The 22,858-nt window shown below is 35.5% G+C and overlaps 1 protein-coding gene across 10 annotated transcripts in view; it reads left to right on the top strand.

Moving 5' to 3' along the window:
- LOC140331146 (poly(rC)-binding protein 3-like) overlaps window positions 1-21,198 on the top strand; it is a 430,678-nt gene extending 409,480 nt beyond the window's left edge. For 8 of the 10 annotated variants that reach the window (XM_072411907.1, XM_072411900.1, XM_072411901.1 and 5 more), the window contains one exon: window positions 9,464-21,198. In XM_072411907.1, coding sequence (XP_072268008.1) covers window positions 9,464-9,821 — 358 coding nt within the window. In that variant the 3' untranslated portion in view covers window positions 9,822-21,198. The remainder of the gene's footprint in view (window positions 1-9,463) is intronic. The other 2 variants (XM_072411908.1, XM_072411909.1) reach the window with 2 other exon arrangements.
- The last annotated feature ends 1,660 nt before the right edge of the window (window positions 21,199-22,858 follow it).

The following is a 22,858-nucleotide window of genomic DNA, read 5'->3' as shown; positions in this document are numbered from 1 at the left end:
CTATTTGCAGAGGTGTGGGAGGTACACATCTTGGGTCTGGTTTATTAAAGTTTTCAAAGGCTGGAGAGAATACACTTTTGTCAGTGAACCTGGGTGGTCCAGCAAAGCTGGAATGGATCTGGCCCAGGATTCAAAACATTTGCTAGCAAACAGCAAATGACTTTTAAGAAATCCATTCCAGGTGTGCTGGATCACCAAGGTCCACTGATGAAAGTGTATCCTCTACAGCCTTGGAGAGCTTTAATAAATTGGGACCCTTTCTCCAACCTACGTCAATAGCATTAGTTATTGGTTAAGTTAGAAAACAGTAGTGATTGCCTAATGTTTTTTTTTATTTCTGAGGAGCATTTGCTTTGAGTTGTCTATAACAATTATCTCCTGCACCAACCAAAATGTCTAGATTGGGAGAATGTCATCAAATATATTTTGGTACCTTTACATGTGAAAAACACCTTAAAGGCTCAGTCAACCCAACTGTTATATAATAGTAATACATGGATTGTGGTGGGGTTCAGATTTTTTCTATGCCTTGGATATTTTAGGAGAGAGATATTATTCATAACTCCCAACTCTCCATCCTGTCCATTATTTTTTGGGGGAGTTTTAGCTGTTTCAGAAATTCTTGTTTCATTCTTCATTATATAAAACAGATAATAAAATTCTCACAGATGGAATAAAATCCTCTTTTATTAGTCACAGGTGGTGTGCCCACCTAAGAACTAAAGCATAGGTCTTTCAGAATCCTGAAAATATATGGGTTCTCATTTTATTACTAAAAGAAATGACATTGAATGGACTGACCCAAAGGAAAACTCAAGGTTGAGACATTAATATATAGATTGGAGGCATATGAACAGCAAATCAGTTCAAGTGAACATAAAGGCATTTATAGTTATAGAATTTTAAATAGAATTGGGGAAAATTGGATCTACTGTTAGGTTTTTTTTGCCATCTGTCTTCTCAATTGGGGGATTTCCTTATTTTTTTTTGGTGGAACTGGTGGCCATTTCCATTGACAGAAAGTAATGGAATCCCAAAATTTGTTGTCAACAAAGTGAGAGGTAGAAGAAAATCTCCCAACTGACAACTATGTAAGATGGTAATTATGATCACTAAAGAGATTTGTTCTAAATTTATGTTGTATCTCTAGGACAGGAAGTTAATAGAAATGTCAATGGCGTGACACAGACAGCAAAAACAGTCTAATAGGGGCTTTATTCCTTCCCTACTCTAGTTAAAAAAAAAACCTCATTCTAGTGCTTTGTTCTTCTCATGGTCCAATGTGAAGCATATCATTGTCCAGACACTGCTACAGTCACTGACACTGTTTTAGCCTGTTATTTGGACATCAAAGTACCAAAAATACATAGAAAGCAGTAAACCAAGATCTAGACAAAACATTTCTGTAAGGGGGAACTTCAGCAGAACTAGCTGGAAATTGATTGAAAAAGGTAAGTAAAATGTGCTTTTCATCCCCCAACCACCACTTCACATTATAGCTCAGCCTGGAGCATTTCTATGAAGCTATGTATCAGAGTAATCCGTTTACTAATTAAAATAAGAGCAAGATCTGTGCCTGTGTGCCCTCTAATGCAATGACAGAAAAACAGACGGCAAGACTGATTTAATTTGTGAAATGAAAATTACATTCTAGACTTGTTACATAAAATTCTGCTTCGGCAAAAAAAATACATGGCTTTTGCTTCTACTATTAACAGGGAGGATTGCTAAAATGAGAAGACATCCAGTTCAAACGCATCAATGAGTAGTAGCACATTATGACAGCTGTGAGGATTAGGGGCAGTGAAATAAATGTACCAGATTTGTAGTGTTATACTGTAATGAAACAGATTTCAGGAAGTATAAATTTAAGAACTGATACAGTTCTGTTCTTCTTAGTTTAATTTAGTTTTATTGTACACTATATGTAAATTGTGTTATAATGGTAATGCATTCTTTTTTATCCAAATGTGATGTGTTCATAAAACCCTAATAATGCAAACTCATTATGTACTCACTCCATGCTATTTATTACTGGTGTTCTGTATACAGACTGTACCCATTGCATTTACAGGAAGTTGTGTCTGTTTAAAATAAACATACATCTAGTTTGATAGCAGAAAAAAAATTTGAGTTGCAAAAGATACTTTCACTTCACACTCTATTATAAAGTGAGAACATTCAAAATTACTTATGCTAGAGAGTTGCTAGATAGTAAATGTATTGGTACAGGTTGAGATTCAAAAATCTGGACCTGATTTTTGAAAATCCCGGATTTTTTTTTTATACTCACCTCCACACACAGGCCACCCTTCCTCTCGCAGCACCCGCAGACATCTGGTCCAATTCTAGGGAGCAGGGACGTCTCAGCATGTATTTAGTTTAGCAAGCAAGTGTTTCTGCAGAACAGCGCCAAAACATTAGTAGCCAAACAGTGTACTGCAGTCCCTGTATTGTAAATGCTATCTGAAATTCATGCCGGGAAACTGAAGGATCCAGATTATCGATGGCCGGATTTTCGACCTGTAACAATATTGGTTTTACCCCTTGACTGGTTCTTCATATCTATAGGGAAAAGTTCACCAAGGCAAGGCTAAATTTGAATATTGGCCCTTTCTTGACTTTGCTTACCCACATAGAACATGGGCGTGAAAACATTTGCACATGTAAGTTAAGTGAAAAGTGTTAAAGCAAAAGTCATGCCATATTGCAAGAACACAGAATTTTTTAGTATAACTGATGGAAACCATGCTATTATTATTCTGCATAACAGCCTAAAAGTAGTAGGGTATCAGTACAAAATGGAAAATGTAATGCCATGCTGTCAGAGGGTTGCTATAAATCTCGCCATAACCTTTTCATGTTCTCCCCTTTATTTCCCAATGCTTTCTTAGAATGCAAAAAAAAGACAAAAAATGTCCTTTAAGCAAGTTTATTGTAACCTATAGGAAAATAAATTATATCAAACACAATAATAGAGTAGATATCAGCATGTACATGTTGTCTTTAAGACCCTTAGTGACTTCCCTGTTAAAATATATGTCATGCCAAAATATTTTCCAGTTTTAGAGAGAGTTGTGTTTATGTTTTTCCTGTCATTTGGGGCCCTATTGGAAAGATTTAGCCTTACTTTCTGTTCTGATGACAGTGGTTTCACCAGTTAGGAAGTAAGGGAAAATCTGCATCAATGACATAGAAATATATATATGAGTGCTGTTCCCCTCACTTGGTGTATGGTAAAATGTTGTCATCAACACAGTAAGTAAGGGTAAATCTACCTATTGGAGCCCCAGATATCAGTAAAACCTTACCTTCATCACTCAAAGGACACAAATAGGCTGAGTAATACAGGCTAATATATTTAAGTCCTGCAAATGGTGCAAACTGTCTATCAACATTAAAAAGTGCTAACAATTTTACAGAGTGGAGTGACCTCTCCATGATGCATTGATGCATGATGGCAAAACATTATTGAATCAGACATTGAGAAATCTGCATAAACGTCTTACTTGCTAAGTTAAAAAAAAATCACAGTTCCAGAAAACATATCACAAAGAAATTTAGACGTTTCCTTTGCTGATGTGCTTCTGAAAGTGCACACTTCAGGGGTGTCATCTGCATTAAATGCAACTAAAGGCTTCCATTTGACAGTCTAAACAAGTACCAAGTCCAATTATTTTGCTTTACCCCACTGACTAAGCCAAATCCTCCATTATTTTTGTTTCATATGACAACTCTGTTCCGAATTTAGGGGCATTGCAGTATTGTTGCCACACTTTCACCTGAAGCTGCAAAGGAAAGACTTTGCAGAAATATGAAAATAAAACTGTAAGTGCCAAGGCATGTGTAATTAAAGTCTGTTGCTTTAATTACACATGTGAGGAGCGCTGTAGATAATAATACAATATATTCAAGTATATATTTGTACATATCTAATCTGTGAGATAATAATTGCTTTAACAACTTATATATATTTGATACTAGTCATTAATGTTGGAGTATTTTGTACATTTGTTCAGTTGGTATATTGAGCAAATAATGATACATTTATATTAGTATTTCCAACCAATATCTTAGACTTTCTATAGAGTCCAGTATTGATAAAGATGACATCCCTGCAGTATGCAAAAAAATACAAAAAGAGTGGCTTTAAGGGGTTCTATTTAAAAAAATATTGAATCTAACATTCACTGAAACATTCCCTGGTGGTGAATCTTCCAGGTCCATGTGTTTCAATGGCAGTAAATGATTCTGATGAGAGAGAGAATGTCTCAGTGCTCTATAAACAAACCCTTTATAAAGTTTTCCTTAAAAAACTTAGTATACTTTTTTCTTTCTGCAACAGATTAAAATTGTTATGGAGGAAATTTGTTTTTTTCATGTTGCATGATTTGATAGCAAACACATAATTGCACAATATTTTAAAAAATAGATATAGAAGCGAGTAATTATATGGCGTTAGTAGTAGTAAATGTCTGTTGCTGACCATTTGTTTCCTATTCTGTATACAACATAGTAGATCATGTAATATTCTGTCTAGCATTGTATTCATGTATTTCCTCCATGTCTGTCTTACACTTTGAAGATATTTATATTTTAGGTTTTCAATGTCAAACATTTTAGATACAGTTATAAGGAGCAGAATCATTGTATTTAAAGATTGACGGTATCAATATCATTGATGAAGAAATTTCACAGTTTTTAGATTCCTGCAGCTAGTTCTAGCATCCAGCTTGACATCTCTGTGCTCTGAATTTCTGCTTTACCTTTGTTTGTCTGAATCAAAGGCAAAGACCTCTTTTCTGAGACCTAAAAAGGATACAAGACGTGCTTGTTTAAAGATTTTGCTGCAGGTGTAACAAAAAGAAGGAGAATAAAGTAACAATTAAAGGAAAGAAATAACACAAGAAATAGTGAGGGTTTAAGAGACAGAAGAAGACAGGTATGGGAGCTTGAAAAGATGGGTTTTTAAAGTTTTTTAAATGTCTGAGCCTCATAGGATGAGGGGGAGCATTCCTGAGAGTCGGGATGGCCCTAGAAAAGTCTTGAAGTCATGCATGTGACAAGATTATGGGTCTGATTTAATAAAGCTCTACAAGGCTGGAAAGGATACACCTTCGTAAATGAAGCTGGGTGATCCAGAAAATGCGTAATGGATCTGGTCCACGATTGAAAACATTTTCTATCAAATAGAAAATGACTTTGAAGAAATGCAATCCAGGTTTGCTGGATCACCCAGCTTTACTGATGAAAGTGTATGCTCTCAAGCCTTGGAGAGGTTTAATAAATCAGGCCCAATGTAGAGTGGCACAGAATTCACTTTGCATTATCACTCAGTATTTTCAAAAAATCAGCTGAACAGTGTGATCACAGGGTAAAGGACTTCCAGACAATCAAAGCTTTTCTCTCCTATACTTCACTCATCGGGCCTGATTTATTACAGCTCCCCAAGGCTGGAGAAGATACACTTTCCTCAGTGAACCTGGGTGATCAAGCTAACCTGGAATAGATTTCTTAAGTCATTTGATATTTGTTATGTAATGTTTCAATACTGCACCAGATCCATTCCAGGTTTGCTGAATTACCCAGATTCATTGATGAAAATGTATCCTCTCCATCCTTGGATAGCTTCAATAAATCAGGCCCAATGAGTGAGGAGGTCATCTGAGGAGTGAAGATAGCAGCTAGGAGAGTATTTTTCTATCAGGTCAGAAAGGTAAGTGGGACAAAAACTGTGGAGGGATTTGAAGGCAAAGCACAGGAGCTTAAATTTGATTCTTAGATGAAGGGAAAGCCAATGAAGAGAACTACAAAGAGATGCAGCAGGAAAGGAGCGGTGGGAAGGATGGATATATCTGGCTGCAGCATTCATAATAGATTGTACAGGAGCGAGTCAGGTTAGTGGAATACCAGAGATAATTTGAGAAGAGAGGATGTTGCTGGAGAAGATCCAGAGAAGAGATGATAAAAGCGTGTACAAGTAGTTTGGTGGTCTCTGTGGACAGGTGGGGTGGATTTTGGTGATGTTGAGCAGGACCTTTTAGGATTATAGTGCTACAACCCTCCTTGCAGGAACATGACAGTGGGATTTTGTGGTCCCCAGGTGGACTTAATACAGTAATACCTCAGAAAGTAGTACCTAATATAAAAAAGTTGAACTGTAGTTACTTCACTCAGTGGCTGGTTTACTGCTATTTCTATTCCTTTGTATAATGTGACTCCCTAACTCCTTCTTCACCCGGTGATCCTGCCTTTTACAATTCTCCTGTCCTAGGGTGACAATGCAATTCACTGTACTCTATTCCCCCAATCAGACAGAAGCAGGTGCTATGCTAATGTCCACAGAAGACAACTCAGAAACACTTATTATGTTATTTGAGATGTCAGTTCAGCACATGGGAAGTATAGGAACACTAGAATTTTAATAGGAATAATGTGTATTTTTCTGTACTAGCATAAAAAACAAATTCAACTAACACATCTAAGCACTGGTATATATTACATATGAAAGGCCTGCCATGAAAGACATGTTCCTGAAAATGGTAGTCACCTGGCTCTCATGCTGATCACTTCAGTGATACCAAATCAATGACCTAGAATAAGATTGCAATTGGAAAATTCAGTGTTGGATCAAAACGTCTAATCTTAATTCCACTTCAGGCCATTGAAGTCAGAGGGTCTGCATGCCAACCAGGCAGCTAGCATTTTAAAGAGAGATCAGCAATGGAATGTTCCATATCTCTTTCATATTTATTTCTATAATGATTCACATTCCATCATACCTGAGGATGACAAATATATAATATATTTGGGTATTATGATACCCAGCAAGCAAGCAGTTACATGAAATAAGAGTGCCATTAAGTTTTTGCTGACTGTCCATTCAGGATATTTTGCAATCCCTGCAGGTTACTAGACAAGAAATTAAAGTGTACATTAAAAAGTGACATAAATTATTATTTCACACTAACTGCTATTCCCCTATAAAATGGGAATGTCAATACTGATCACAGTGGCACTTTACTTCATCAGGAAAATGATAGTTGGCAGTACCGTGTTCTTAAACAGAAAGCTACTAACTAGGTTAGTACCCAACCTGCTGGCAATGTATTCAGATGTATTCATAGCTAACAGCAAGGGTAACACTGCAACCCTAAACAATGCTTTAGGCAGAAATGAGCAAAGACATAGGGTGCTGGAGTGAATGTGAAGATGCTTTACAGATGATTTACAGATTTTTCTGCAGAGTAGTGAACAAGTTGGGTGGGAGGGCACGATGGTGCGCTGTAATCAAAGCTAAAGGCGGTTCAATGAAAATATTGGTGTGTGATTTTTGTGACCAGGAAGTATACAGTACATATATGCTGTAAAGAGGAAAAAAAGAGGTAAAGATAGAAATCTATGGATGTCTGATCCTAGACTGCACATTAATGTATTTATGATTTCAGTAGCCTAATTAATATTCCATCTTTGGCCTCTTTATTCAGGGTTTTCATAAAATAATGTCATAAAATAATGTTTGGGTACAAATACTAATATAATATTAATGACAATAGCAGGGCGGCTTGTCTATAACTTTTCTTCCTTTATAAATTTTAGCAATATAGACTTTATGGTTTGACAACTTTGGTCAATAAGAATATTGATGTTCCTGTTAGTTTGCCAGAAGGAAAAGCATTGCCAAAATAGTTCAAATAATTCATTTTAAGTGTAAAAAAAGTATAAGAAAAAGTCTGCAGCATTAAAACAATGCACTTGATTGGTCCGCTTTAAAGCAAACCATGGAGCCTTAGTTCCCATATACATTTATTTATTTGATCCAAAAACTTTAAATATTGTATAACATAAATCAAGGAATGCAGATACTGTAAACCCATAGACCTTTAGATTAATATCTCACTAAGTATTTACTTTGCATGTCTTTGTAATTAACCAAAAAAACAATGCAACCCATATTTCTTAAAGGCCAGTGCTCCTACATACATTCCCATAATAATTTCCTGCAGAAAATTGGTATAAGGAAAACCTAGCATCTCATCTCACCAGGAACATTGAACCTGAACTCCAGGCAACCATTTAAATAAAGGAAACAAAACAAAGGAAATCTATAAAATGTGGTTGTCCTACCAACTAAATGGATTTGTATTTCTGTCCAGTTCCGACAGTTACACTATGCTATCACATAATACTTCCTTTTCTAACAGAGCAGAAGACCAGTTAGAAAATGATTTATTTTATCCTTCCTCCAGTCTCATCATGAACTATAGAATAAGAAGCAGCACACTGTGGAGTTCCTCTCTTTGTCACTCTGATTTCTCCTCTTTTCACACATAAAATGTCACATCTGTTTGGCTCCTTGTGCTGCATCTCCCTTTTCTATCTGAGCTCTGCTCCTCAGGGGACCTCAGGAGGATGATACCAGGTCCAATTCACTACCTGCATTAACAAGCACATGTAGTTTGTATACCTAGTACAGAGATACACTAATACTAATAGGTAGTGTTCTCATTTGTCTTTGTGTTATATGCAAAACAGTGTACCATTAATCCAACATGGAATGGAATTCTATTAAACTGTTGTGGAAAACATGAATGTTGTTCTTTGATTCGATGATGTTATGGTGACACAACGTGGACCTGGATTTTTTTTATTGTTTTTCCAGTAAGCAGTCAAAGTTTTAAATCCATTATTCAATATACAGAAAAAAACAGTAACAGGAGGGAAGATTTTCTGGTCTGATGGGCTTTCTGGCATGTGATGATGACAAATCCATTGTACAATTTACAAAGTCAAACCAGACAAATCAATAATAATGTACAGTAACCTATGGCAGCCAATCACACATGTGTTTTGATGATATGAAATAACTGTAGTCATACTTTTAAAAAGTGATTTGTTAAAGGAATGAATTATTTTTTTACAATAATATATTGTGTAGAAAGTCAATTATATCTAATATGTATGCTATGCCTAATATAAATATTGAAGAAGACAGATATCTGATGATATAAATAAGATAGCTAGTCAAATGTATTATTTACAAATGTAAAACTTAAAAGGCAAACATACCAGTGCTGAGGAGATACCAAAATTTTGTTTCCTTTGTTTTAAGTTCTGCTTTATCATCTTTTATCATTCTGCGTCCTTAGGTTTCTTTCTTCCATTGACATTACAAACACCTATGTTAAGGCATTCTTTAAAGTCTTAGTAATGTTTTCCTCATCAAATCATGAAATACCCTTTTGTTATATCTCTTCTTTAACACATAACATGTTCCTCCTCTGACCCTCATTTTTCCCTTTTTTCTCTTTCTCTCCCCTCCTTCCATATGTCTTTTCCTTTTGTTGACCAATCTAACCCATCCCAACTTTGTTTGCTCCTCCTATTCCATTCCTTTCTTCCCAAATTTATCCTTGCTTGACCATCCCAACCTATTTGTTCCTGTTCCTCTCTTCGTTTGCAGCTTAGAGATGGCTAAACTGAGCACCCAGACTGCTTCCGTCACGACCCCTGTTGACCTCAACATGAACCTCTCTCAGTCTACCACCCCTTCCTCCACCCCCACCTCTATGGCTGTGTTGGCGGCAGCTGCTGCTGCCTCCGCGGTTAACGTCAATTCCCCTCCCCCCCTACCAACTTTACCGACCACCCACTATGCTGTTCCTGTCTCCAGTCTGCTTGGCATGAAAACTGTCCCACTCCTGGCATTAAATGCAGCGGCCACTGCGGGGGCCACTGGGAATTTACCTGCTTATACTGCCAAAATTCCATCGACGAGTGGGGTTAAGAAATCAGACCGACAGAAGTTTGCTCCATATTGAAGGCATGAAAGCAAAGCTCTACCAAGATTGTGTGGTAGATCACTCTAAAGGAAACAATATGGCATTCTTATTTTATGTTTCATTTTTTTATGTTGAATTGCAAAGTGTTTATTGTTGCTGATCAATTTGTCCTTTTTCCATGGCTTTTAACCCAATATAGTAACTAGTTCCAACAGCTTATGTTTTATCACTTCTATAATTTATTTATTTCTGTTGATGTTATATATCACTTTTTTTTTCTTTTTAGTTCTTGATTTTTTTTTCTTTGTGTTTGTTGATACTTTTAAAGGATGGGACTGAAAGTAAATGCATAAAATGAGCTGGCATGTTTGCCTTATACAGACTTTTAAAGTATAACATATTGCTTTTTAAACTGCAATACACATAAAAATTATAATATATAATAAATAAAATAGTGCATTCTTTCTACAAATAAAGGAAATGTATTATTCAATTCAAATGATAGCAGAAATGCACAGGAAACCATGATTTTTTACAACAAAGGAAATCAATTGCAAGGCAAAATACCTGCCATTCCTAATATTCACAAAGTTCCAGACAATGACCTAATGTTAGGAAAGCAGATTAGTCTCAATGCATTGAATATCCTTTCTGCAGAGCTAATATGCAGGCATGAAATAAGAAACATCCTTAGGAACAGTACAAAGAAGAGGAGAGTTTATTCTTGAAAGGAGATTACTTCATCCCTTTTCATCAGGTCTGACGTAGCAGTCTTGGCAGATTAACTGTTTTCAGCTGGTGTTGATCCACCTTTACGAACATTTAAAAGGAAAATGTATTACTTACCGTAATTTCCTTTTCTGATAAACTCCATTTCTGCACATAACGGGTGAATCCCTTTCCACTCACAGTCTCAGGATCCAACAGATAAATGAAAAAAAAGTATTCACATATTGTGGTTGTGGCTCCACATAAAGAATCCTATGGCATACATAACAGATACAAAGCTTTCATTGAGGTGTCTCACCTGCATAACCATCAGGCAGATTCCAGGATTCACATTATGATCCAAACATATAGAGAGATTACCATGCCTCTGAGCCAGAGATGCAGTACATGTGAAGATTTGTTGCCTAAATTTATCAAGCACTATACCATGCTCCGGAGACCAGCAGCAGGGCTCCCCTCCACGCTGACCTATAGCAACCATACAAGGGGGACGACACCTGAACAGTGGACAGCCAAAGATTTACTTTTGCCAGGTAGGTGGCTATACCAGAGCTGAGAGTACACAGGAGGAAAAAAGAAGGAACACTAGGTGTAAGGACTGCTTAGAATTTATCTGGTTAGGTCCGGGGAGTGGGAGTGGAATGGGATTAACACGTCATGTGCTGACATGGAGCAGTGAGGAAAATGATTTTATGGTAGAAACAACTGGTATACAAACCCTGATGAAATAGGTTTTTACAAGATGTCAGTCCAATTGTCTTTAGTTGCAACAAGCGTGTTCAAGTAAGCTAATATATTTTGCGATGTATTCCAGCTATCTACCTCCATGTTTTCTTAACCAGGGTTCCTCCAGAGATTGCAAGGGGTTTCTTGAGCAATAGGTAATTTGTGCCTCTCAGGTCAGTTTAGCAGACACCAGTGATGTATTTGGCTATCTGTAAGGGTGACATTCTTCCCACTGGCCAGCAATGTAAGAGGCTTCTTCACATTGACCACCACACTAATGTACTGTAAGCTGTGGACATTATTTCAAGGGTTCCCCTATGTTAAAAAGGTTGAGAAACACTGGTCTACATGCTTAGCCTCCCTTTAAGGATTATTTATTATTTTTATAGCTATTTTTGACACTTTTGTGGTTATTTCGTTTGATTTAAAAAACAGCCTACAGTATCCTTTGGTAAAATGTTAGCACTCATAAAGTAGTTTGAGGCCCCTCGTAAAGGTATTTTGCTGCATGACAGATTTCCTTTAATCAAAAAACCAAGGCCCTCCGTGAAAAAACATGGCATGAAGCATTTAAGAGAAAAGTGAAAAATATACATACTTTACACTCCAGATTCTATTTGCGGTACTTAGAAAAGAGTGACATCATGGGCTTTCTTGCAAAAAAATTGGAAAAAATCTTATTAGAAATGGCTCCAGCACTGCATATATTTTTTTACTTTTCTCCTAATGCTTGAGAAGTCGGAGGTCAGATTTAAACAAAGCACCAAACATTTGAAAAACATAAAAATGTAGTTGTTGATTTCATTCATGGATCTTTTTTTTTACACAGTAACAGCACTTTTATAGTAAAAAAAACATGTCAAACATTTTATCTGTAATAGAGTAGTATATTAAAATACATATACCTGTAATGCAATAAAACACCTAACCTGCTATCTAGATGTTAGCTGTGGTAAAACATAGTTAGCTTTGCACTTGTAATATAATAAACAAAACATTAACAAATGGTTACTGGGGCAAATATACAATATTTGAGCAAATTAATCATTCAGGAGTAAAAAACAGCATGATTTTCGGTTCTGAATAGCATTCATATTATGCCTTGCACTGATTTCATTTGTACAGTTTAACCTAATAATGAAATAACAAATGCAATACTTAATATACCAGGTGATAGGATAAAAAAACAATTATAATAATATTATTGTGTGTAGACAGACAAAGCAGGAATTTTTACAGACAGTTTATACATCGATCTAACTGTGTAAATAGTTTGCTTTGTAATATTTAGTATAATGAAAGTGACATAAAACAAAAAAAGCACTGACAACCTTGAATTAATTGCATCATGGCAGGTTATTTCTCTACCTCTTTATTGTAAGGACAGGCTGCTGTTATTTGGGCCAGTTCTGAAATGGGTACCAAGAGTCGAGCTTTCATATGTGGTGTTGTTCACAAAGATGAGACCAAAAACACATGAAAATATCAATGCTTACAACCTTACTTAAAGTGCAACTAATCAAATATCACTTTTCTAAAAGCAGGTCAGTACAAGAAAGAATGCAGTTGGTTGCTAAGGTTTAGTACAGTTGTAAATTTGCACTAGGTTTTGAATAAGGCCATACATGTATGAAAAGCTGAAAATAATAGAAATTGCCATCGCCACTGAAAGTTGGTGGATGACCTAATTTATTCCAGATTTGATCAATTTGTAATCTGAGATTTTTTTTTTTACTTGGCTTGACCCAGTTTCCTTTCTTTTTCCATGACCCCCAACCCATCTGACTCTTGGGGGATATCTCACTGGTATCATATTATGTATTTTCCAGCACTGGCCTGGTCAGTCAGTTCCTAGAGGTCTGTCCATCTATAATTGTCGCCAGGCAAATATATTTATTATGTGACGGAATAAATCTGCACATGTCCTCCCACAAAACATTCCCTTTTAATACTTATTTTTATTGAATTAATTATAGCAAGGCAAAAATATGTAATAATATAACGATCTTACAGTTCTAATAATGCTACAGTTAATATGGAGACTGTTATATTATGTTTTACACATAAAAAGTATACTTTTAAGTGGTGGGAAAAAGTTTACTAGATGATTGAGGTGGAATTTTACACATGGGCAGCTTGCCTAATATAGTGGAATAACTGAGAGGCAGCACTGCCACAGTGCTAATTGGAGAAGGATACAACTAATTGTTACATTTGATTGATAGCCATTGAAGCCATCTGGATCCTGACCAGAAAATGAAGCCAGTGCAGACATTTAGAGAAGCCAAGTCATTTTCTAACAGGAAATATGCACCCTGCCATGCAGCTAATTTTATTCACCCTGCATATTTCTAGACAAATAAAGATTTATTAGAATATGCTATATTTTAGAATATGGAAAACTGGTAATTGATCTATTTCTTGCTCTTTTAAAAATAGACCAATGGACAAAATATATGGTATTCCCCTACATTGCCATAAATTTTAACAAGCTGGATAGACTGCCCCAAGATTCCACAGTAGCCAGACACATGACCAAACTCTGCTGAAGATGAGAATAACAGAGTCTAAACTTTCATCCCATCATCGGCAGAGATTTCATTACCAAAAGCTTACAATTTTGGTCATATGAAAATCTCTGTAGAATCTTAGAACTAAAAGTTCTTCAGCTGATGACAGGTCAACTTTGAAATAGACTCAGGGCCCCCCAAGACCTACAGTATGATAAATAGACCTATAACATAATTAACATAATTGTCCATCTGAAATGGTCTTTAGGCAATATTTTTCTAGAAAGTGTCAAGTTATTTATGGAGAACAGAGAAGAGGACGTCCAGTGTACTTTTCTGAAGATATATTTAAACGTGTGCATTTCATATATTTTAAACAAAGTCTGTCCTAATTTATTCTCCTGTTTCTAATAAATACAACTCATTTCTATCCATCACCCCAATGTTAGATCTTCAGCATTAATTGCTCCCCCTTTGCAGAGTTTTAGCTTTGTAAAATGCAAATTCTTGTGGAGTTAATGGAAGGAAAAGTGATGCTGCTGAAGCCTATATTACTCAAATTCCTGTTTTTAATTTGCAAACCCAGGTTAAAAAATTTAGAGACTTTGAGAATCATAGGATACCATGGAGTAACATCTTCAGCTTTTGAGCTTTGATGGTTTTCTTGGGAAATGTGATTTGCAAGCTTAGTTTTATTTATAGCAATAAAAACCAGAATCTTTAGACTATTTATACTAGAAAAACTGAAATGAATGATATTTCCTGGGGATCAATGTACCTTAAAAGGAAAACAGCCACGATTGGATTAATGCAAAGCATAATACTGTGAAGACTTACTTGTGAAAGATGTACAGTTACATACAAACGTAAGTACATGATATTGTTGACTTTTTGAACATATTTGAACAGGCAAACATTAGATTTTTATTCAAACAGTTCCTACAAATAAAGTTGATACACTTAAATACTAATGGAATGGAATTTTGTATTTTCAATATCTCTTTGCCAAAGAAAAAGTCTTCTTTGTGTAACCCTAAGCCATAACATTTCTACCTATGTGCTTCACATATAGTATAATGTTTTTTTAAAACACAATCTTTGCTTTACAGGTCTACAGGAAATTTCCCAACAGTTGTATTGCATGTATCTTTTTGACTATCTGTAACTGTGATCCTGTGATCTGGTTACAGATCTGCAGATCCTGTGATAAGTTTTTTGAAAACTTCTTTTAGCATCGAAGCTGAAAGCCATTTGCAAGCTAAAATTGTAGGGTTGGCCATCACTAGGTATCCATAACCTTCTTTCTGCCCTAGAGGGCTCTTTTGATCTTGGCATGGTGACCCCACACATGCCAATAGCAAAGAGAACACCATACCTTAGATCCCTGAGGTTAAATGAGACGGATTCTTCTTGCATACTATACTAAATAGGTTCTAATTATTGGCAATTTTTCTAAAACACCTAATCCTTTTTTGAAGTTGTGGTAAATGTAGGAAGCAACCTAATTTTTCTAAGGTACATCGTGTGTCTTTTGTTCAAATATGTTTTTTTATCTGGGGGAAGATCTATTTTTTGCCTGTTTAGGATTGTTTTAAAAGTCAATACTTTTCACACTACTATATATCTACTTTTATGATATTTAGCTTTACCTAGTGTGTATGAGAATAACTCAGATCCAAAGAAATTACCTGAGGTGGATAAGTATACATCTTTCTTAAGTAGGTCTGTACAATTATAACACATCCAGGCTTCATATTTAAATTCTAAAGTATGTAAATGTACAGTAAACAACAGAGGTAATTAAATGTGTTTTAACTAAATTCAACATGAATAATGTATATTTAATGTTACAACACAACATGCCAGTAATAGTGCAGAAACATCATTTCCAATATATATATATGAACATATTTTAAAGTCTGATATTCCTGTTGGAACTAGTTTTAATCATGTTACATGTTTATTTCCATTTACCATCTGTGTTTTTTTTTATCTGTGTTGCTTATTGCTGAGCTAATAATGCAATATTGTTTGCCTCACAATCCGTAAGGCCTGACACCACACTCCTGCCATGATTATTCACTTTTTGCACTCCTCAGAAATCATAGCTTTAAAGGCAAATCTTTATACTATTCTATCAGTCTCAGCTAAGATCACACTGTCATATAAATGCAATATATATATATATTTTTTGAAATTCAGTGTAATTTATGTTTATTAGCCAGGGGGTTGCAGTGTAACTACCCCTGTTAATATAGAAATCAGTATTACTGTACAGGGCCAGCTACTACTTTGTATTATGTGTCATTTCTGTATATTGTAGACGTGTTTTCACCAGTGCACTATATATGACATTGTAACCATTATTAAATGTCACTATTTTTACCAGTTGTGCTTCACTGAGGTGTTTTTGTTTTGTACATATATATACATACCTAAAAGAGGAAACAAAAAAAAATCTGAATTTATTATCACAGCTACTGAAATTATTAACAGCTTGAAGTAACTGCTGCGCAATGTTCTGGATTATTGTATTTATGTTTTATTAACTCTGAAGTAAACAAAATTGTAAGAACAAAATGTTGTCTGCATTGATACGCTCTCTATGCTGGTTGTAAATGAGTGTTATTTTTTTAATGGTGAGAAGATTTTTTTCTTGCTTTTTTTTTCTCCCACTTTTTTTTACATTTTAGGCTTTCTTCAGAAGTTACTGGCCTGGGGGCTCTGTAATATATTAGCAAGACAGGACTTATCCTCGCGAGACAATGATTTCTATGGACTTACATCTGAGGGATTCTGCCAGATATAACATTTCATATTATTGGGGGGTGGCTGGATTTTTGTTTAACACCTAAGCCACTTTTAACTTCTAACTTTTGTGTGTTTTTTTTTCTACTGTTCCAGAGTAGGCTGACACTGTTGTTACTGAGATTATATTTCTACAGCAGGGATTTTGCTTGAATTTTTTTTGTCATGCTTTGATTAGATAAATGTAAAGCATGAACACTTCATATTACAAATATCACTGTATTTTACTGTAGATTTAATGGTAAGGTAAATTATTTTGGTTTTATATATCTTTAAATAAATTTTCTTGGAAAAAAATCTTTTTTTTCTTTAAAATACGATTTATTTTCTGTTTATTACATCTGATGCAAATGGTCATTGAGATTATGTCACACATAAACATAAAGTAAATTGTGATTTCTTATGTTTATCTTGACTTATGGTCGACTGAAATCAGTGCATTTCAAACAATACACATACAAGAAATGTAACAATGTTTTAATTTATTAATAAAATAATGCTCAGGAATACAGCTATTGATGCCTTTATACATGTGTGCCTATCGACATGGTTATTGTGTTTTCAGGGAATTAGGCAGATTTGGTATAATTGGAATTAAAAACATATCTCCAACGATAATAACCACAGCAGTGTAACAGAAAATGTGTGATACATTCTTCCATAGCCTTGGTTAGGGTATATTGTTAGTTACCATCCCACCTTCCCCATCACCAGTGGCTCCATTGGCAATGACACAAGACCTAAGGAAAGTCAGTGAATTCTAGATGTCTGGATGGTGCTAAATGGGCACATTCGTGCATGCTCATGCTCATACTACCTAGGGCTTTGAATGGTCAAATTTTGCAGGATTTAGTTATTATAACTTGCTCTTTTTATTGCATTATCATTCTGTCATCAAAATGTTCAGCTCACAGATATAAGTGTGGAATTATCATTGTTTGTCATAAAATATTCAGAGACCTACCTTTCTCAAACCCATTGTCAGATTTTGCATAAAAGAACATGGGTGATCAACAAACCTGAAATGGATTTGGTATAGGATTTGAATTTTTCGCCAAATAATAGCAAAAACAACTTAACATAAAGGGGCCTATTTATAAAGCAGTAAATTTTACATTCAGGAGCATTCTCTGGTGAAGATTCTTTAATCACCGTCATTCAAGGTATGAAACTGAAATATTCTCCAACTGAAAATGTTGCTGAATATCAGATTCTCTATTTTTTAACAAAAAGACCCCAATGTGTTTGTTCTTCTGGTTTTTAATTGAAACATTGCATCAGGTAAAGTGTACTGGTCAGGGCATTTAAATCATCTAGTCCAGCCTTTCTCAACCTTTTTACCAGAGAGGAACCCTTGAAATAATTTCAGGTCTTCAGGGAACCCCTAATATAATTACTTTGTCCAGTTTACAGTAGATTTAACATGGCAGTCAGTGGAAAGAATGTCACTCTTACACTTAAGCTGACCAGTGAGGTCCAAATTGCTCACTGTTCAAGGAGCCTCCAGAGCAACCTCCGGAGAAACACTAATCTAGTCTATTAATATTCTTGGCTTAAGTAATCAAAAACAAACTTTATTAAATAACACTTGAAAACCAATAACTAGTCAGCTTACATCATTATCCTCTCATGGTATATTCACCAGGATTGTTCCCACAAGCTATACGTGGTTGTCAACTGCCGGATATATATATATATATATGGGAAACTATGGTTTAAATTAGGTTTTTATATATAAATCTAAATGTAATCAGCTTTATGTACATAATAATTTAAATATGTTTCATGCTTTACAATTCTTCTTTATTTAGTTTGTAATTAGTACTGTTTGTACAAGTAGGCAACAATTCTTGTTCATTATATTTGTTCCTCTGTAAACATATTTGGTAATACTCCATAATTGTGCTTTACTCTTCCTCTTAATGTAAGTCAATCAGTCTGTTTAAACTGACTGAAAGAACAGATTATGCACCTGGATAAGTGATCATTGGAGTCATTTAGTTGAGTTGCAGACTGATTTGCTGGATATACCGATACCTCCTATAGTGTGAACCCACAAATCTGTATGAGACAAGGAAATAGATGGAAAAACATGGCAATAGAATGTAAAATGTTAATGTCACATCAAATACAACATATTTACCAGACACAATGGTTTTCATACAAGTGTACAACAAAAGTTGACTTTTATTATCTGTATTGCTACACATTTGTCTTATATTCAAGGAAAACCTATAACAAAAACAAAACGGTTGCCCAGGCTGACCACCTTTTGAAAAATGCTAGTTTTTAAGCCAACATACTCTGGCATTTGGTAGTTGACTGTAACATTAGACAACATGACAACCAGGTAACTGGCATTTTCCAGAGGTAAGCAGTGGAAGCCTGTGTTAATCTCATGATATGTATGTTGACTGGCTCTCCAAGACAAAAAAGCACTTTTTTTAGCAGAGTGGAAAAAGAGTAAATTCCATCAGGTTTTTATTGCTGTATTCCCATTCGGAAGGTTTCCTTCCCTAGACTGTATATAGCTTTAAGGACCTGACAAGTGTACAACTGCCCACTCTTGGGTGGGAGCTCCACTTGACGGCCACTTAGCTCTGCCCATGGTTTACAAATAATAGCCAGACTCATACACAGCAGATTGTTGCAATACAACCTTTATATTTGTTCTTCATGTTTGCTAGCTGATACTACTACTCCAGATTTGGGTTTATATTTTAGCCAGGATGATATTTTTAAGGAAAAACATTGTATTATTTGTGTATTCCCCATGTCACATGCAGCATATCAATACCCCTCATGATAACGCTAAACCTATTGTTCTTTCTGGAAGTTCCTGTACATTACCAAAAGCATTACCTGTGATACCCCATATTCATCAATAAAACTGTAAGAAAACTTTTCTCTTCTTTTTGCAGTTTCTTTTGGTGAATATGAATAAATCCGTATGGATTCAGCTTTACATCGGGCCTTCATCTCCTTGAAAACGTCAGGAAATTTTGTGTCCATCGAGGTTTACTGCTTGACTAAGGAGTTGGATAGAGCCACCATACTCTGCTATGTGCTTTTTTTCATTGGAAGTATTTATAAATCGGCAATAGTTTGTAGAATGTCAATGTGTTGGTGAAAGATCATTCCTATGAGAATGAATATTAACTTGCTTAAAAGATGACGACTTATATGGAGAGAAAAAAAAAAGACATCCTGTATAATTGCTAAAAGCAGCAAAATGTATTTGCACTCCTCTTAAAATACATTGGTTAGAGCTCAGGTGGCTGGTGTGACTAAAGCATTTGGGAAAAATAACTCTTTTTTTCTGGCCACAACTGTACAGCACCATAAACAGTGTAAAAATATTGTGCCATTAAAGCCCTTTAAAAATTAAATTGTCACCTAATATCAGTATTTGAGTTTCCATCGACGTACCCTGATGTGATTGACAAAACTCAGTCTAGATTTTGCTGGGTAATTGCTTTGTGTTACATGAAAGTGAAGAAGGCCAAGTATTGTAATGACAAAATTCAGGTCCATCTTTTAAAAAAGCAACTTGTTTACAACTTTCTGTCCAATTTCACTATAACGTTTAGCAAGAAGCTTACTTCTTTAGTGTATAACGTGCTGTTTTAAGTACAGAGTTTATACAGATTTTTTTCATTACCGGTGACTTCAAAGATATGTAAATGTGCAAATGCTGTAATTTAGGTAGATGACTGAGATTTGGAACACATATTTGGCCTAAACCCACAAGCCCTTTTGCTCTGACTAAAGGAAAACGGAGGACTAGATTTAAATGTCACAAGATAAACTGCTAGACGTGACATAAAAGAGGTGGCACATGCAGGACATGTTTACACCATAGACTCAGGACCTAAGTCTAGCTAAGGAAGGATGCATGTCAGGCTGTTCCAATCTAATATTATATATAAGGGTCACCAAAGAGTTAACATGTTATTTTGCAGTGCTGTGCACCTGTATATGTAATCCACAGCAGTGCAGTGCCTGCCGCTGTGATGTTGTATGCTGTTATGTTACAAGATATGGTGGCGAGAACCGAAAGCCTGGTAGCTCAGCCTTTTTCTATGCCTGGTGCCCATTTTAATAGCCATTCTTTGCAAATAAATGTCTTAAGCAATGTGTCATCTTTGACAGAATAATACATTATTTACTGTAAAAAATGTTTATATTGTGAACTGTGTACAAGATATCTACAGCAGTGAACTTCAAATGTATATCTGTCCTGCTGTCCAACCTAAAGTAAAGGTACATTCCGCAGATACTTCCTGGCTACAGAACAGCTTCCTGCAATGACCGGTGGGAGTTCTCTACTGATCTGGTTATATAATCTAGATCATGACTTTATGTAATGTACAGTTCAAGAAAACCTGAGGCACCACACTGAAGTTCTTTCAGTATAAAAAGAGCAAACAAAAAAACTGGCAGATTGCAATACGAACCAGTCATACTCTTTTGTTCTTGCTATCAAAGGACTTCTGCATCAAGCTCATTCTGAAGAACAGCTAAGCTTTAATGTACCTGAATAAAGATACCTTTGAAGACAATCAAGTCTGGAGTAGTCCAGTATTTTATGCTCTGACACATTCACAATATTTACAGAATAAATGTAAATTATTTCCTTGAAACTGGTCTTTTTTTTTTTTTTACTTCTTAGAGTATGTATGCGGTCGAATGGTTTGCAGTGACTATTTATAATGAAACAATTTACTTTGGTAACAATGGATGGTGTTAAAAACCTAAAGTTTGTTTAAACTTTAGTACTTGTCAGAAGCATCTTTCAACTAAATGTAGATGAATAGATCAAGACCCAAAGGGAACCTTATTTAGATAATTAACAAGCCAGTGCATAATATATACAAAAAAAGGAGAGAAAGGTTGGCTTTTTGTGGTATAAACTTAAAATTATTTATATAGAGAGCTTAATTGAGCTGGATGTTGAATCATAAAATATTGGGGTGATATGATATACAAGCAATGGTCCAGTAAGTTACCAAAAAATATTGCGGTTTGGCTTCTTCAGGGGATTCATAGATACCTTTACTGGTTAAACAATTTTTTTTTTGTTTTGTTTAACCAGTATAACTCTCTATGAATCCCCTGAAGAAGCCAAGCAGAGAAACGCGTCGAGCAAGAGACTTTTTTCCGTAACTCACTGGACCATTATTTGTGAGTCTTTCAACTATATAGATGGTAAACTAAATTGCAGTAACTTCAGTGCACTAAAAATTGTGCACTGAAGGGCAATATGGAGGCTGGAATTGTGGGTTGCTTGACTGTCATGGTGATACACTTGTTTCTGAAATTAAAGGCAACATATGGAGTAAGATTACAGAAAAGGCTGAGTTTAGTTGCTAAACACATATAAACTCATGTAATCACATGAAAAACATCGATGTTATCATAAACCGGATGGCTCACATAGGCAGTTATTGCTAAACTGCCCTAAAGTGTTGTAAAGCCTCATGACTAAGCACTTGTAAAACATGTCAGGGCAGCATGTGATAACTTCTTATCTGAGCTATACTATTTTATAGGAACCCTCACATTATTTGGCATGGGACTGTGATAATCCCTTCTGATTTACTGGCCAGGCAAGGCCATGGATATGCACCATGTGAGACAGAGTGCATGTTGACCGATGAAGCAGCAGAAAGATAATAGGTCTGTATTACTTTTTATTCTTCGAATATACCAAGTTCACCATGAAGGAAGTCAGCAAGAACAACCCATATTTTGTTCCCTTCCTTAAGGAGGAACCCCACTTACTTTAGGAAAGTAAATGAAAAGGTTTGTTATTGTTGCCTGCTTTAATGTAGTAAAGATCTGCCCATACTATCATTCCTGCGGTCACTGGAAAAGAAGTAAAAGGGATTTATCTTCCATGATATACCTATAATCCATAAAGTGTGATTTTATCCAGCTTCAATCTCAAATACAGGCATTATTAAAAATCTGATGTTCAAACTCCCGAACTGTGCAAAACTAGCAAAAAAATGTTTTATTAGGAGCTTCACTTAGCAATGTAAAAGTTCTGCTCTCTAAGTAAATAAGCTCTAATTACACGAGGGGGAATAAAACAAAAAAAAAAATGTCCCCCACAGTACTACTTCTGTATCAACAGATGCTTCGAAATAACCCATTTCTTGTGAGCTCCTGAGGAAACATCAATTTTTAACTTGGGCTATAGTACTACTGGACTGAGGGTCAATAAAATTATTTAAACTGAATTAAGCATCTTTAGGTCATTAACAAGGACTGCACAATACCCTAGATGGGGAAAGGACA

This window comes from Pyxicephalus adspersus, chromosome 5, assembly GCF_032062135.1.
Source record: "Pyxicephalus adspersus chromosome 5, UCB_Pads_2.0, whole genome shotgun sequence".
NCBI classification, from domain to species: domain Eukaryota; kingdom Metazoa; phylum Chordata; class Amphibia; order Anura; family Pyxicephalidae; genus Pyxicephalus; species Pyxicephalus adspersus.
This window is presented reverse-complemented; position numbering and strand designations above follow the sequence as displayed.